General features: G+C 36.3%; 1 protein-coding gene across 2 annotated transcripts in view; it reads left to right on the top strand.

Moving 5' to 3' along the window:
• Positions 1-7,706: 7,706 nt before the first annotated feature.
• The window catches only part of LOC110454821 (transient receptor potential cation channel subfamily M member 7-like), a 61,702-nt gene continuing 50,974 nt past the window's right edge, over positions 7,707-18,434 (top strand). For both annotated transcript variants that reach the window (XM_021504540.1, XM_021504539.1), the window contains exons 1-7: positions 7,707-7,755; positions 10,527-10,810; positions 11,515-11,700; positions 12,240-12,470; positions 13,289-13,502; positions 13,910-14,111; positions 17,068-17,215. In XM_021504540.1, the coding sequence (XP_021360215.1) occupies positions 10,619-10,810; positions 11,515-11,700; positions 12,240-12,470; positions 13,289-13,502; positions 13,910-14,111; positions 17,068-17,215 (1,173 nt within the window). In that variant the 5' untranslated portion in view covers positions 7,707-7,755; positions 10,527-10,618. The remainder of the gene's footprint in view (positions 7,756-10,526; positions 10,811-11,514; positions 11,701-12,239; positions 12,471-13,288; positions 13,503-13,909; positions 14,112-17,067; positions 17,216-18,434) is intronic.

Here is an 18,434-nt window from a genome sequence, read left to right as displayed (position 1 = left end):
CATTTACACATATAAACCCTTCACGAGACATTTACACATATAAACCCTTCACGAGACATTTACACATATAAACCCTTCACGAGACATTTACACATATAAACCCTTCACGAGACATTTACACATATAAACCCTTCACGAGACATTTACACATATAAACCCTTCACGAGACATTTACACATATAAACCCTTCACGAGACATTTACACATATAAACCCTTCACGAGACATTTACACATATAAACCCTTCACGAGACATTTACACATATAAACCCTTCACGAGACATTTACACATATAAACCCTTCACGAGACATTTACACATATAAACCCTTCACGAGACATTTACACATATAAACCCTTCACGAGACATTTACACATATAAACCCTTCACGAGACATTTACACATATAAACCCTTCACGAGACATTTACACATATAAACCCTTCACGAGACATTTACACATATAAACCCTTCACGAGACATTTACACATATAAACCCTTCACGAGACATTTACACATATAAACCCTTCACGAGACATTTACACATATAAACCCTTCACGAGACATTTACACATATAAACCCTTCACGAGACATTTACACATATAAACCCTTCACGAGACATTTACACATATAAACCCTTCACGAGACATTTACACATATAAACCCTTCACGAGACATTTACACATATAAACCCTTCACGAGACATTTACACATATAAACCCTTCACGAGACATGTACACATATAAACCCTTCACGATACATTTTCACATATACACTCTTCACGAGACATGTACACATATATACCCTTCACGAGACATTTTCGCTTATAAACCCTTCACGATAAATTTACACATATACACCCTTCACGATAATTTACACATATAAACCCTTCACGAGACATTTACATATATAAACCCTTCACGAGACATTTACACATATAAACCCTTCACGATACATTTTCACATATACACTCTTCACGAGACATTTACACTTATATACCCTTCACGAGACATGTACACATATATACCCTTCACGAGACATGTACACATATAAACCCTTCACGAGACATGTACACATATTAACCCTTCACGATACATTTTCACATATACACTCTTCACGAGACATTTACACTTATATACCCTTCACGAGACATGTACACATACATACCCTTCACGAGACATGTACACATATAAACCCTTCACGAGACATGTACACATATTAACCCTTCACGATACATTTTCACATATACACTCTTCACGAGACATGTACATATATATACCCTTCGCGAGACATTTTCGCTTATAAACCCTTCACGATAAATTTACACATATACACCCTTCACGATAATTTACACATATAACCCCTTCACGAGACATTTACATATATAAACCCTTCACGAGACATGTCCACATATAAACCCTTCACGAGACATTTACACATATAAACTCTTCACGAGACATGTACACATATACACCCTTTTTACACATATAAACCCTTCACGAGACATTTACATATATAAACCCTTCACGAGACATGTCCACATATAAACCCTTCACGAGACATTTACACATATAAACTCTTCACGAGACATGTGCACATATACACCCTTCACGAGACATTTACACATATACTCCCTTCACGATACATTTACACATATAAACCCTTCACGAGACATTCTCGCTTATAAACCCTTCACGATACATTTACGAATACATAATTCACGAGACATGTACACATATAAACCCTTCACGATACATTTTCACATATACACTCTTCACGAGACATGTACATATATATACCCTTCACGAGACATTTTCGCTTATAAACCCTTCACGATAAATTTACACATATACACCCTTCACGATAATTTACACATATAACCCCTTCACGAGACATTTACACATATAACCCCTTCACGAGACATTTACACATATAACCCCTTCACGAGACATTTACACATATAAACTCTTCACGAGACATGTGCACATATACACCCTTCACGAGACATTTACACATATACCCCCTTCACGATACATTTACACATATAAACCCTTCACGATACATTTTCACATATACACTCTTCACGAGACATGTACATATATATACCCTTCGCGAGACATTTTCGCTTATAAACCCTTCACGATAAATTTACACATATACACCCTTCACGATAATTTACACATATAAACCCTTCACGAGACATTTACACATATAAACTCTTCACGAGACATGTACACATATACACCCTTCACGAGACATTTACACATATACACCCTTCACGATACATTTACACATATAAACCCTTCACGATACATTTACACATGTAAACCCTTCACGAGACATGTACACATATATACCCTTCACGAGACATTTTCGCTTATAAACCCTTCACGATAAATTTACACATATACACCCTTCACGATACATTTACACATATAAACCCTTCACGATACATTTACACATATAAACCCTACACGAGACATTTACACATATAAACCCTTCACGAGACATTTACACATATAAACCCTTCACGAGACATGTACACATATAAACACTTCACGAGACATGTACACATATACATCCACACGAGACATGTACACATATAAACCCTTCACGAGACATGTACACATATAAACCCTTCACGAGACATTTACACATATAACCCCTTCACGAGACATTTACACATATAAACCCTTCACGAGACATGTACGCATATAAACCCTTCACGAGACATTTACACATATACACATTTAGATACCTTCTACAGGATGAAACAATTAATAAAGTTCTATAATATATAGTTTGCGGGGAAGTACGGGAGGGACTCAAAATACTAACTTTCCCATTAGGTTACAGCCTCATCTACCTTTACACCAGTCTTCTGTAACCTTGAAAATATTCAAGGTCATTAATATGAGGACACTTGCTAGTTATATATTTCAGCTACCTTCTGGTCAAATATAAGGACCACGGGCCTTATAGAACTGAAGAAAAATGTTTATAAAACGTTTCACCCATTATAGACAATGTTAACCTTCGACCTCGACCAGCGCTCAAACTTGACCTTTGACCTGAACACAATATGTTAGAAAAACAAGTTGCAACGGCACGCTGGTCTACAGAGTATCATTTCTCTAAAACCTCTGGTTGCTTGTCATTTTCAGCATATTTGCCTCATGTGACATTGAACGTAGGTATTTTTTTAAATAACTTTATAGCATTATATCTACATGCAGTTCATGTTCCTTTCATATGATCTGTATCTACCCTTTTCAACATCCGTCGCAGTGTTCATAGGGGCCCGTAAGGGCAGTGAATGTAATTCGAAACTACATGTATATAATCATTTGAGTTATTGATTAATAGAATGATTGCTATAACGCTACCCCCACTGGGCCCCTGACAAGTTATCTATCGGTAATGGTATTGTAAACAATTTCGATGTGGACTTATTTGTTGAAAATTGATTATTAAATATGAATAGATATATATCGTTTCAGGAATTTACGAGTTAGACTAACATGTAATTGTGTAAATATCAAACTGGTACCATAATGCTGTAAACTGTCAGTGTATTTGGTCTGGAGCCGTAACTCCTTGTATATTATACAGCTTTAAATCTTCAAAAATGTTCCCCAAATTAGGGAAACCGAACCGATTAAACTCTTATTAAAACATGTATTGGGTACATTTTTTAAAAGATATATTGTTGGTTAGATTTTTACTCTATATCAAAAAAAAAAAAAAGATACTGATTGCTTTTCGTACGACATAAATAGCAAACAGACACAAGGAACGAAGGGTGTTTTTTTCATGAATGACATTAAAATTTCATTTATATGAAATACTAATAAATTCAAAAAAAAAAAGATAGGAAATTCTAATTCATTAAAAAAACACCTTTGTTCCTTCAAATCAATGTTATGACAATATATATGAGGAAAACCTCTGTTTGAATTGTGTCTATTCCCGGATCTTTCCGTCCATTATAAGTGTCTTTGAAGAAAACTTCATGTCCAATTCTTCTGCTGTCTGCTGTTCCACTTTGGGGGTCTAATTGGCTTCATAAATTTAAGTATCTCACTTATACTTTAGTATTTCCAAATTTCTTTCTCTTATCCGTCTCTTGTGTTTCCTGTTCCAAAGACCAAAGAATTTTAACGGTTTTTCACAGAGCCGTTTTCGTGTCGTTCAAAGAAGTTATCTATTTCTCTTTATCGTCTAGTGCCCAAATTAGTTTGTCAGTTGAATATTGAAATACCTATATAATTCAAAATTGTGGCTATCACTGACGTGTTAACGAGAATTAAGTGTTGTTAATTCTCGTCCTTTTGGGTTCTAAAGACGAAAACACAAAATAGCCCAAAACTTAGGCAACCACCGTATGATTTGGTTCTGTATATAGCGAGTTCGGGCGGTCGGGTGGGGCAGTGGATAACGCACTCGCCTTTCAGCAAGGTGGCCGGGGTTCGATTCCCCGATCCGACATGAAAAGGTATGGGGTCACCTGCCTGGCCACGTGGGTTTTTCTCCGGATACTCTGGTTTCCTCCCACATTAAGACCCCCTTTGCGCTAACATCCGGGCCAACAAGAATGATTAATATATAAGTTGAAATAGCTTGTTTCATAATTGTTGTAAGTGGTGCCCTTATTATGTTTCGAGGATGTATATATATATATATATATATGGTATATGCTAAGTATATGTCGATTCTATATACAACATTTGTGTAATTCATATCCAAATATAACTCACCATTGTCGACGTAATGCTATTAGTCAGAGACTACCATTGTTATATAAATACATCGTGATCCAGATACTCTTAAGTATCAACTTCACCAACGATTTGTCACTAAGTTCAATCCGAGGTTACCGGGCTGTTGACTTTTGTAACATCACAGCCTCCCGTTTAAATGACGTTACGGTGATGTATGGTGTTTTTCTTGATCAGTCCAATTTGGTGCAGTAGATCGCGAGTTCGATGACTGACACATGAGCTGGGCCATACATTAGTCTTCCCTCGTAATTTGTTTTAAAACAATGTAATTGTTGCAATCAGGGGTAGCTTATTAAATCCAGGAATTAATTTTGGGTATTGCCCAAAATTTAAAACTCAGAAAAAGACAGATTTTTGCACTTATATAAGTTCTAATAAATAAGAGTTGTCATGTCGGTTCTACATGTATACTACTTTTTGCCACTAAAAAATGACAATTATATTTGCACTGTCGGGCGGTGATTTTTTTTCTGAAGATGTAATACTAAACTATTTCAAGCACTACCGAGCGTAGAGAGCAAAAATTTGTCGGTCATTATTTCCATTGACAAACAGATCGAGTGAGGCGTAGAATAGTTTTCTGAGTTTGCGGTATCATTCCAGGTTATATTTTAAAACGTATTTATATTTTATGATGGCCGAGCGGAGCGAGCGTTAAAAAATGGTACAAATGTAGATTTTTGGTTTAAATGTTCGTGTCAGGCCCTTAAAATGGTCACTTGTCAAAGTTTATTGGGAGCGGGTTCTATTATAGGTTCAGCTGATAATGCGCGCGAATCTCATGTACATGTACTTTAGGCGAGCATTTTGGCAATTTAATATTAATTTACTTTGTCATAAATATGAATCAATATTTAACTGTTTGTCTTTTATTGTGAACTAGTATGCATACATATGTACAAAGGCAACACCTAATGAAAAGGATGCTTTTATGCTAATATTGGTTATTAATCACCTGATGAAGTGATGCTAAGGAGGTTGCTTCATTGTCTTTGAATTTTTTGAAATTTATATTTTTTAATTGGTATAATTAATCACTCCTGGTGACCATGTGTACTTGAAACCACAGGTGAAAATACAGGTACATGTATTTGAATTAACAACCAGATGGTCAAGTCCTCTCCCAACTGACAAGGTGATCACCACACCGTGACATAAGAACAATAAGATTAGGTAGTTCGGTGAGCCTTGACCACTGACCTGACTGGAGACCTTACCATTGTTAAGAGCATATAAGAAGTGGACTCTTTTTTTTGGGACACCACCTTCGCAAAGACTGTTGGTTCAAGGGAGGCAACTCCTCTATAACCGAACTACTAAATCGCTTCCACAAGCATGAAGTAGAATCCTCGTCTGAATGAGCAACACCAAAAGCAACATCCGCTGGTAATCTGGGTTGACGGCCAAACATCAGGAAATATGGTGAGTATCCGGTTGTATCGTGTCTTGTACAATTGTATGCATGGGTGAAAGGTCCAATAAAAGCTTTCCAATTGCTCTTTTCCTCAGGATCAAGAGTGCGGAGCATATCCATTAAAGTCCTGTTAAATCTCTCGCACATTTCGTTACCTTGAGGATGATATGGAGTCGTTCTCGACTTTTCTATTCCTAATAAAGAACACAGTTCCCTGATCACCTCTCCTTCAAAATTCGCACCTTGATCAGAGTGGATTCGTTTTGGTATACCATAATGTACAAAGAGATTGTTGTCGAGGGCATCTGCAGTAGTATGAGCAGACATATTCCGTGTAGGTACAGCTTGGGCATATCTTGTGAAATGGTCGGTGATGACCAAAAGATACTGAAAATTTACTTTCGATGGTTCTAGGGTGAGGAAATCATTGTACACAAGTTCCATCGGCTGCGAGGTCTCTATGCTGACTAATCGAGCACGTGCCCTGGCCGGTGTCTTTGCTCGAGTACAGCGATCGCACAGCTTGACCCATTCCTCAATGTCCTTGCGCATCCCTGGCCAATAGAATCTGTCTAGTATGCTTGATGTAGTCCGATCACGTCCTGGATGACCAACATCATTGTGCATGGCCTGGAGTACCTTACGCCTCAGCCGTAATGGTAATACAAACTGTGGTCTTTCCTCATTCGTCTTTTAGTATAAAACACCTCTCATTAATGTTAAGTTGTCAAAGTTCTTGGAATACACCTTGAATTCGCTACTCTTTTCCATTGGTCTTAAAGGTCTCTGTTGATTATAGCTTCATCTTCCTGCTGAAGTTTCCTCATCTGAGCAGGTGTATATCCCCCTACATCCCTGTCCTGTGTCCACGCCATCCAGTATGCTGGTAGACAAACACATGGTTTCCAGGTATTGTGATCCCTCAATCATTGCGCTACATACAGAATCCATACATTCTCTGGTGATGTGTTGAATGTCTGTAGTATGATTGACTTCAAGGCCTGGGTATCTGGATAAAGCGTCCGCGTCAAGATTCGACTTTCCAGGTTTATAGCGGATATCAAAATTGAATGCTGTTAACGCAGAGAGCCAACGATGTCCTGTAGCGTCAAGTTTAGCCTTGGAAAGAACATACGTTAATGGGTTATTATCCGTATCCGTATCCATATAAACTGTAAAGCGATTTCCGTACAAGAATCGTGGAACTTGTCTGTGATTGACCATTTCATACTATAAATTATATAAAGAGAAATCAATATAGTGTTAGCACGGACTTAGATAGCATCTAATTCCTTGATCTTAGTCAGTATTTAGGACTGGTTTCCTAATAAAAACGATTCAGTATAATATTGAGATGGGTTAGGCCTATTTGAACATAAAATCATATAAACTTTGCCTACGACATATTTCCAGGCTAATCAGGAAAATGCAGTCGATAAGCAAACTCTATAGCGAACTTACACTCGATAACATTCCATAAAACTCATGTTCGGGAGGGGACACTACTCTAGTATGATTTCCGGCAATAACACAACTTCGCAAATCAGCTGATGGCAAACCACGGTATGGTACAAAATTAACGAGAGTCCGACCTAAGACTTCTAAGCTTCCCATATTCAAGTTTGGGCACTCGACAGGAATCTAAGTGACTGATGTGCTTCATGTTCAGGACTCGTTCTCCATTACTATTACCAAAAATTGTTATTAATATTGTAATATATACTGTTTCAGTGTTCGGGCGGGATGCCTCACCGAAAACACAACAGGCTATTTTTAGATGTGTAGCTAATGAGTGTCTAGTAAAATAAATAATTATAACTGTTTTGACCAATATTATATATATTTAAATATGAAAAAAGCCCACCTAGATTCTACTTTGCTCCAGGACTAGACTAGACGTGTTTGTTTTTAATCATTTTTTTTTCTCTTTTAAAACCAACCAATCTGTTTACTTTATGACGTAATACTTCTTTTCTGTGAATTCCAAGTAATGTTGTTATATCCATGATATGAACTTGTTTCCATAAAGCAAATGGTAGTTGTTGAAAGAAGTCTCTTTCACTTACTATATTGCTGAGTGATACTATGCCTCTTATATCTTTCATCTTATTTTTTTTTTTTATTATCAAAGTACAGTAACTAAAGTCAAATACTAAAAAAAATAAGTAAAATTTTAGAAAAATATGCAATGACAAATGACATTCTACAGATACAAGGCAGTATAGATAAAAAAATTATGAATATATTATAAATGAGGATGATAGAGTGCCAGAATTGTCAACATGGATATCAACTGACATAGACCATCATGGACGTTTTATTTTAGGCCAAACAAAATATTATTTGTAATTCCTCTTTAATAGGATTTACCAGGATAGATGATGGATGCATGCAATTACTTGCCTCTATTTCCACACATATGTCTTACAAATGTGGCAGATATTAATTGTGCATAGGATAATGGTCGCCTTCTAGCTTCGTGCTAGATGGAGTTTCCCTTTGGCTGAGTGGTAGAGTAGAGCGTCCAACTAGGAACCTAGGGATTGTGGGTTCAATCCCCGGTGGAAGCACACTATCCTTACTCCTGTTACAAATGGTGCTGTGACCAGGATTGTGGTGTTCGAGGGCAAACACATTTAAAAAGGGGGGAGAAGTGTGCCATATTTTAATTGTACATAGGAATACAGTTGCCTTCTAGCTTCATGCTAAAGGGAATTTCCCTTTAGCTCAGTGGTAGAGCATCCAATTAGGAATGTAGGGATCGTGGGTAAGATCCCTGGTGGAAGCACACTATTCTTTCTCCTGTTACACATTTTTGAAAATTTAGGGTAGTTATAGATAACATTTTTTTTTTTTAAATGATTTGATGTGATTTATAGGAGAGTGATCTTGACTTTAACAGTGTTCTTTTGAATTTACAAAATTGTCTCAAAATTTTAAGGTAGGCACAAAAAATTAGTGTTGGCAGGACTACCGGAAACACAAAATATTTTATATGTTTGATCTTATGCGCATTTCTCAAGTTCATTAAATGAAGAATTGTGTTCTGAAATTGGGAGCAACATATATACCCAGGTAATTATGGAGTATTATTTTACAAAGTCGCTGTCGTTAGCTGCAAGGGAGTCAGAGATTGTTTCTCTCAGTGTTTCATTTTTCCAGAAACATTTTTGTCACAGACGACAGCTTTAAGTTCATCAGAGTAGAATTTTATCAGGTCACCTGAGCTTTAGCTCAAGTGACCTATTGCTATCCGTCGTTGTCCATCGTCCGTCGTCCGTTAACATTTTACATTTTCAACTTAAGCTGAAATACTGGTAAAGGGATTTCATTAATATTTCATGGGAAGGTTACTGACATCTCCCTGACCAAGTGTTGTTATTTTTCGGGTCGATCAGAAAACCAATATGGTAGCCATGGCCGCCATTTTGAAAAACTATTTCAAACTTAAAGTCAAGTTTTGCGGGGCCGATTGAACTGAAACTTTGTAGGAATGATCGACTCATGGTCCTGACAAAGTGTCGTTATTTTTCGGGTCGATCAGAAATCCAATATGGCCACGACGGCCGCCATTTTGAAACACTATTTCAAACTTAAAGTCAAGTTCTGCTAGGCCGATTGAACTGAAACTTTGTAGGAATGATCGACTCATGGTCCTGACAAAGTTTTGTTATATTTCGGGTCAATCAGAAATACAATTTGGCTGCCATGGCCGCCATTTTGAAAAACTATTTCAAACTTAAAAACAAGTTCTAATAGGCCGATCTAACTGAAAATCGATCTAGGAATGATCAGCTCATGGTCCTGACAAACTTAAGTTAACGTTATACTTAACAATTTTTTACTCAAATTGGTACATATTTCAACAACAAATATAAATACTGTAGGACTCAGGTGACCGTTAAGGCCCATGGGCCTCTTGTTTCAGAGGAAGTTATAATAATTACATATGATATAAATATTTAGACCCAAATATAAGCTTTGACTGCTTTTGCAGTGGTATTTGTTTATCCCAATCACATACAGAAATCTGCACAGAATCACTTTTAATGTATTGCTGGTGTAACGAAACACCATTAAATTTTAGCCATACACATTTTGGAACAAGTTTTATGGAAGATAAATATGAAGTACTGCTAATTGTTTTGCCCAAATTCAATTAATTGATTGCATAGAGAAGCTTCAACTCTGACATTTTACACTATTTCTTTTCGGGTGTTTTAAGATTTTTACCTTCTGGTTTCTCGCCCATGGAAAATTTAGATGTTAGCAAATACATCACTGCTTACAAAGGAACAGACTTGAATTTGTGAAATATTCTTTTGTCATTTCAGGTATAATATTTTTATGAAGTTGAGGTATCTGGAGCAGCTTAACAATAGGGATGGGATACTTTTGTTGACCACCATTGGTGCACACAATCAGCATGGCGTCCCAGAGCTCCGACAGCAATGACAATCTGGACTATCCAGAAGTGGCAATTGACCCAGTGTACGCCACAGTCACTAGTAATGTGTCGTGGTTCAGCACAGACTCACAGGATCCCAGCTGGATTGAAGATCTTGGATTCAGCGGAGGGGTCATCCAGTTTGTGTATGATGAGGCTAGTGGTCAAAAGGTAACTGAAATTTTGAATGGTATTCTTTTAAAGGTTGTGTTAATTAGTTTTTGTTGTTAATTTGTGTGTCAAAGATTTGCCATGACTTGATGATTGCCAGGTCAAAGATTTGCCATGACTTGATAATTGCCAGGCCAAAGATTTTCCATGAGTTATTGACTACCAGGTTAAATATTTTATTTGCCATGCCATGTTGATTGCCAGGTCAAGTACATGTATTTGCTGTGATGTTTTGGCTTCCAGATCAAATATTTGCCATGTTATGTTGACTGCCAGGTCAAATATTTGTTGTGACTTTTTGACTTCCAGATCAAATATGTGTTGTCACTTGTTGACTGCCAGGACAAATATTTGCCATGCCATGTTGACAGCCAGGTCAAGTACATGTATTTGCTGTGACGTTTTGACTTCCAGATCAAATATTTGCCATGTCATGTTGACTGCCAGGTCAAATATTTGTTGTGACTTTTTGACTTCCAGATCAAATATTTGCTGTCACTTGTTGACTGCCAGGACAAATATTTGTCCTGACTTGCTGACTGCCAGGTCAAATATTTGCCAAGCATTGTTGAAGCCAGGTTGAATATTTGCCATGACTTATTGACTGCCAGGCCAAATATTTGCCATGATATGTTGACTAACATGCCAAAGATTTTTTTTACCGTGAATTGATTGGTAATTTGCCATTATTTTCAAATTGCCAGGCCAATGCAGGTCTGTATGTTAGCGTCCCTGAAGCTGCTGACGCTGATGATGTAGCAACATACATGGCCAAAGTATGGAAGAAGAGAACGCCAAATATTATCCTTTCACTCATTACCAGCAATAGGCACTACAAACATTGGAAAGACCAGGATTTGGTCCACGACTTCCAGACGGGCATCATCCAGGTACAACACTAGAACAATTAAGCTCTTTAGTTAGATTGACTTTGTTGAAATGTTCACAAAATAAAATACAAAGATGTAAATGATTTTTTTTTTTTTAATGCCCCACAACATTTTTCATGTAAGATGGCTTTAATTCATTCCTTTACACAAGTTGTTCTTTGGTTTGATATGGTTTATTTCTAAAACTGTGAAATACTCAAATTTTGATAGCATGTTAACTTCAAAGTAAATTATTCAGGAAAGAAGATAAGGAATTCAAATACACATGTATAAGTATTTTGAAAATAGTTCTCGCAATTTTATACTGACGATATCAATGACATTTTCATATATTGTAGCTTTTATTCTATTTTTAGAACAATTGTCGAACATATTATCAGTTTACCCTATAACCATTTCAGACCAATTTTACAATTTTGTTTAACTCGTTCACCCCTGAAATTTCATAATAAACTATTCCAACCTTTAGATTGGAAGAGTCCAAATCTGTCTGCAGGGGTGAATAAGTTAATCCGCACTACTAAATCGTATGTTTGTAGGCTGCCAACACTACAGAGATGTGGATACTTACCAACGGCTTTGATGGTGGGATCACAAAAATATTGGGAGACGCTTTCAAGGAAGAGAACCAGCGACGAAAAATTCAGAGCCTGACCAAAGTGTCAATGAAGTTTGTAGATAATCAAAAGCAAGAGAACCTGCCCAAGTTGACTGTGATAGGTGTAGTGCCAAAGTGTCTGCTGTCTTATAACTCAAAGATTGATTCTGCAGTGAGTACGGCAATTAGCACGAATAAAGCATTAATTATGAGTTACCCTATATGACTAATGAGGCTGCCCCATTGACTTTTATAAATGTAACTAAAATGCTTTCTTTTTAGATTTTTTTTCAATTTTATTTTTTTTTCATAAGTCATCCGCTTGTTTTTGTTTCATCATATCGTAGTTTGACAGCTTCCACACCAAAACAGTTCTGCGTAATTTCGTTACTGGTAATATAACCTATGCAATCTTTCATAAAGATATACTATCCTTAATGGGGAATTAAAAATAAAGTTTGGATAAAGAAACCTTTATGTCTCTGCCCAATGGAAAAATAGTTAAAATATAGGTTAGGTATTATGTTTGGTGAAAATCTCTGAATAACGTTAGGTTCAGGCCACGCCAGCAAGATGTTATTAATGTTATGTTAAGGCAGGGCTGGTGTGTCCTCAGAATTTCTCAGATTATGCTTATTCACGTTCTCTGCACCCCTGGAATATGTCACGAAAAAGTTGAAGGCAGACAATTGGCTGTTTTATTGATTTTTAGTAAAATAAAACCCTGACCAATCACTATAGGCAGATACCTGTCCTTAGAAGGTTACCGAGGAGTTACAACCAACTTCAAAACTGTTCAATTTAACCATTATGTTGCTGAATGATTGCTTTGATATACGTTAATAGTCTACTTGTATTATCCACAAGATAGTGAAAACAAAGTTTTAATTATTTCCTGACATATTCCAAGGAAGCAGTTAAGGTAACAGAGCGTAACCCCTAGAATTTCAAGGATGGAATTGACAAAGTCTTCCAAAATGTTTTATTCAGGCAGGGCCAGTGAACATCCAGAACAAGGGCGAGAAGCCCCTGTCAGACAAACAGGAGCTCAACTCTGACCACACTCACTACATCATGCTGGAGGGCGTCACTGACCTCCGTGAGCTGGAGAACTTCAGAATTAGGTTGGAGGAGCGATTCCTCACACCAGTAGGCCGGCCAAAACGATACAGAAAAATTACCAATCTCAGCGACTCGGTACTGAGTGAGTATGGTGCATTTATGACTATGTCATGATTATCTTATTAATTTTACTGAATTTCAATACCTAAGAGCTTAAAGTTAACATTGTTTTGAGAAGACATACAAAATTTATGAACTGTGGTCTACTTTAAATAGAGATATTTAAAAAAATGTTGTGATTTGGAATTTGAAGTATTTCATATTGTACTGGTAAAATACTTCATTTTTGCGCTTAATTTCATGACTGACAGTCTGCCTTGGTTGACATTAACTTATTTGTAACTTAGCTAAAAAGATTTTATGTGTAAAATATAAACAATTGTAAATAACATGTTTTAAAACAAATTAGCAAAATTGAGTTTTTAAACTCTAAATAAATGAACTGATCTTCAGTACTTGTAACTGAAGTAATCATTACTGCTTGTTCAGACGTTGGCGAGTCTGTACCAGATGACCTCCAGATCATCAGCAGTACTTGTACCCCTATGGTCGGCCTGCTGGTCCAGGGCGGGCCCCTAGAAATGGACCACGTGGCTGAACTACTCAAGAGAAATGTACCTGTCGTGGTCATGAAGGGCACAGGACTCGCAGCCGACCTCATTTCCTTTGCTTACCTTGAACTTCAGGAAAGGTAATACCGCCTGTTATTTCACCTGTCTTTGGGGTGCCATATGAATATGTATTATACCAAGATTTTAAGAAATTTGACTTTTATGAATGACTTTCACTGTGATTTTTGTGCATGTGAGCTATACTCGTTTTTTATATGTATCACTTGTTCAAATATTAAACTTTGTTATATCAATGATATTTAAAGGAAATAAAAATTTGTTCAAGTGCATTTATAGCTACCAACATCAGTTGATGACTTACCCTCGGTAGTTTATATTCTTCATACAAAGTGAGTTTTTATTCCTCAAAAAAAAGGGAAGGAAAGGCTGTGAGGGTATAAACATAATACTTGTATTTTCCTAGTTTAGAGAAAATTTTAAGCATGTAAGAATTTCGAAAAAAACCCACCTTGAAATATACCTTCGCTAACAAAGTTTGTCCATCTGTCTATCTGTGAGTTAGATAGCTCGTCAGCTACACTGATGGAAGGTACCACACAGGAGGAGGTAAGAACCCAACACATTCTGGGGGAAAAAGGTCAAAGTTCAAAGTCACCTTAACCTATTAACTTAATTAAAATGTTTATGGATAGCTTTTCAGCTTGGCTCACAAACGCATCAGATACATACACAGGCTCAAGGTCAATGTGATTTTGTACTTCACTGGGCATAAGCTGGACAATTTCTGAACTACACTTTTAAACCTTTTTACAATTGTAACCCATTGAAGGGCTAAAACCCTTTCCGGTTCTTTAATTGCAAGCCCACTTGACTGAATTTAATTTGGCTTATCCTATCTTTATAATATTTAACAAAAGCTTGGTGCACCGGTGTTAGTTTATTTTCAAAGGGATTGAAGTGGCAACATTCCAAATGTATCGATCCGGTTGCTTTTTATTTTATTTCATTTCACATTCAAACATATTCATGTCATATATAGCATAGAATTTGATCCAGACAATTGATACCATCACCTAGAACTTCTCCAAGATGAGCAATGTCTAAACAGATACAATCGTTTTAAGTCAAGCACAGGAAGTCTTCACTGCATCTATCAGTACACCAGCATTCAAACAGTGTGAAGCGTCCTTGACCTCACAGTTGACTGGGGCAGGTGTTTGGTTTATCTGTCCTATATCATCACATTGTATTGAATCAAATATTGGCTAGCTTTAAAATTGGTGAGAGTGAAAAACAAGGATGAAAAAGAGATAATTTGGGAAAGTTTTGCTCAATAGAAATTCCATAGTTAGTACTGTGTCTATGAGTGTAGATTAAAGTTTGTTCTGATCATAACTCAAGGTTGAAAAAAAGGACCACATATATATTCAGGGTCAAAGTTCACTGCTGGTAATAATTGGTATATATTGTTTGTTTGTCTAAATAATCTTCTTATGATGATGATTGGCTGATAAATGACTCTTAATAAGTTCTTTTTCAAATGGGCATTATGTAAATATATTCAGATTTGTTTAGTGGGGTCTTCGATGCAAAAGGGGTCAAAGTTCAACATAAGATATAATTGTGCATAAATTGTTTCTCAGAATAATGTGAGTTTTATAAAACTGGAAAAGTAGTCGTATTTCATACACATGAAGAAAATTATAGGTTTGTGGTCTGTCACTCGCTAAAGGTCAAGTCAGTGTTACTATAAATAAATTGACAGTTATTTTGGGCCTGGACAGTATTTTGATAAAGTACAGTACCTCATATGGACAAAGGTTGCATGAGTATAGATTTGGAATTTCTTGTTCAAAGGTGAAGGTCATTGTTGCCATAATTAGATTTTCAACCTCTGAGCAGTCATATGACCATTTTTTTCCCTAGAGTAAGTAGTACATATAACTTCACTCATCAATACCTCATGTGAAGAAGATGCATATGATTATAATAAGGTCAAAGGTCATGATTCCGTGTTTACCATAAACACATAATAAATCTGTTATTTTCAGAGTTTTAAGACATTTCAAATTCATGGTCAATATAAGTTGTATGTTATTTAACAAAAAAACTGTTATTGATTAGAAATAATGAAATTTACGTATTGTATCGAAGTTTGAAAAAAAATTACTTACAGAATATTTGTTAAAATTGACTGGGCTCATGCTGGGTTTGTTCAGTTTGACTTATCTATTTGAAATATAAATCAGTGATCTATAATATTAATAAGACAAACCAGTAAGTAATTCAAGTTTTCGGCTGTTGATTGATCATATTTTGACGGATCCTGTGCTGTTGTATTCTATTCTCCATAATGAGGACTTATACAGTGTATCATCTTTCCCCTTATTGGGGGTAAGACAGACAAATCTCAACCTTAGCAGTAAGATAAAAATCTTAACTGTTTAGCCTGAGGCTTTGCTGAGGGCCAGACATTTAAGAATCTAATACCCCGACGGTTGAGATTTTTCTTAACTGTTCAGCCTGAGGCTTTGCTGAGGGCCAGACATTTAAGAATCTAATACCCCGACGGTTGAGATTTTTCTTAACTGTTTAGTCTGAGGCTTTGCTGAGGGCCAGACATTTAAGAATCTAATACCCCGACGATTGAGATTTTTCTGTCTTATTCCCAAGGTTGGGAAAGATTATTTTTTCTCCCACATCATATACAAGTGGTAAATTCATGAAATGCAAAGGTTTATTTCATAATTTCCAGCAGAGTTGAGCTATCTATCTGCTATTGATGATGTGATTTCATGTAATTGTTATGACAGGGGAATCCCTCCCCCCCCCCCCATCTTTACCCTAGGGTAAGACACAGAGATATCTTTCCCTGCCTAGAAGTGTGGATACCTCTGTCTAAAAGGGGAGAATAATTTATCATTACAGCGAATGATAGTAACCATAGTAATTAAATGTGAAGGGCAAAACTAACACTGGATTATAAGTATGGATTTTATTGGCAAAGGGCGAAAGTCTGACTAGCTGAAAGTTTCCCAGTATACACACATACTATACGGTATGATATTTTGACAGACCCCATCCGGAACACATCGAGTCCTACATCAAACCAGAACTCATCAAAAAGCTGATGAAGTACTTCCCGGAGGAATTCAAAGAGGACGAAATTGCTCGGAACCGTTGTCGTGATAAAATACTTGAGTGTGCCCAATACGCTCACCAGGTAATATACAAGTTTACATAAAGATAAATCTTTAAGACTGGATAAAAAAACAACTTTTATGTATTGTCTGACCATACTTAAGCTTTCTGGTAATATATCAGATGTTTTGTGATTTTTATTGCCAAGGTTTTGATGTTGTTGTAAATATATATACATTGTGCCTCAACAAATGGAATTTAGGGACGTAGACTGGAATTTCCCAGTCAAATAAAGGGCAATAAAACCTATTTATTCACTTTGACTTAAAATAACAACACAAAGATTTAATATATTCATTGAAACTTCACTGAGATTACCCATATAGGGGTCAAGGCCATACTTTATTCTTGCATTCAAATTTTAAAGCTCAACTGTCCGTACACATGATTTATTTGTAATCTAGTCTTACCATTTCCACCTACAGAACTACCAACTCTTATGATTTAGGGGTAGTTATTACAATTTTGAGATATGAATGATGACTTAACAATTCTCTGAAGTTAAGTAATGATTAAAAATATATCCAAAATCTTTCACTCTTATTTTTTTTAGTTCCACTGTAATCTGTAGTGTTAATATTGTCCATTTTCAGTATTGTAATCATAAATCAGAATCACACTTACCATTTCTTCATTGTTGAAATAGGATAGAGCAAATCCTTGAGTTAAGTCTATTGGCTAGGGCAAAGCCTAGAGTTAAGTCTATAGGATAGAGAAAAGCCTTGAGTTAAGTCTAGAGGCTAGAGCACAGCATTGAGTTAAGTCTATAGGATAGAGTAAAGCCTTGAGTTAAGTCTATAGGCTAGATCAAAGCCTTGAGTTAAGTCTATAGGATAATGCAAAGCCTTGAGTTATGTCTATAGGATAGAGCAAAGCCTTGAATTAAGTCTATAGGATAGAGCAAAGCCTTGTGTTAAGTCTATAGGATAGAGTAAAGCCTTGAGTTAAATCTAGAGGCTAGAGCACAGCATTGAGTTAAGTCTATAGGATAGAGTAAAGCCTTGAGTTAAGTCTATAGGCTAGATCAAAGCCTTGAGTTAAGTCTATAGGATAATGCACAGCCTTGAGTTATGTCTATAGGATAGAGCAAAGCCTTGAGTTAAGTCTATAGGATAGAGCAAAGCCTTGAGTTAAGTCTATAGGATAGAGCAAAGCCTTGTGTTAAGTCTATAGGATAGAGCAAAGCCTTGAGTTAAGTCTATAGGATAGAGCAAAGTCTTGAGTTAAGTCTATAGGATAAT

Source organism: Mizuhopecten yessoensis, unplaced genomic scaffold (assembly GCF_002113885.1).
Source record: "Mizuhopecten yessoensis strain PY_sf001 unplaced genomic scaffold, ASM211388v2 scaffold8071, whole genome shotgun sequence".
Taxonomy (NCBI): domain Eukaryota; kingdom Metazoa; phylum Mollusca; class Bivalvia; order Pectinida; family Pectinidae; genus Mizuhopecten; species Mizuhopecten yessoensis.
This window is presented reverse-complemented; position numbering and strand designations above follow the sequence as displayed.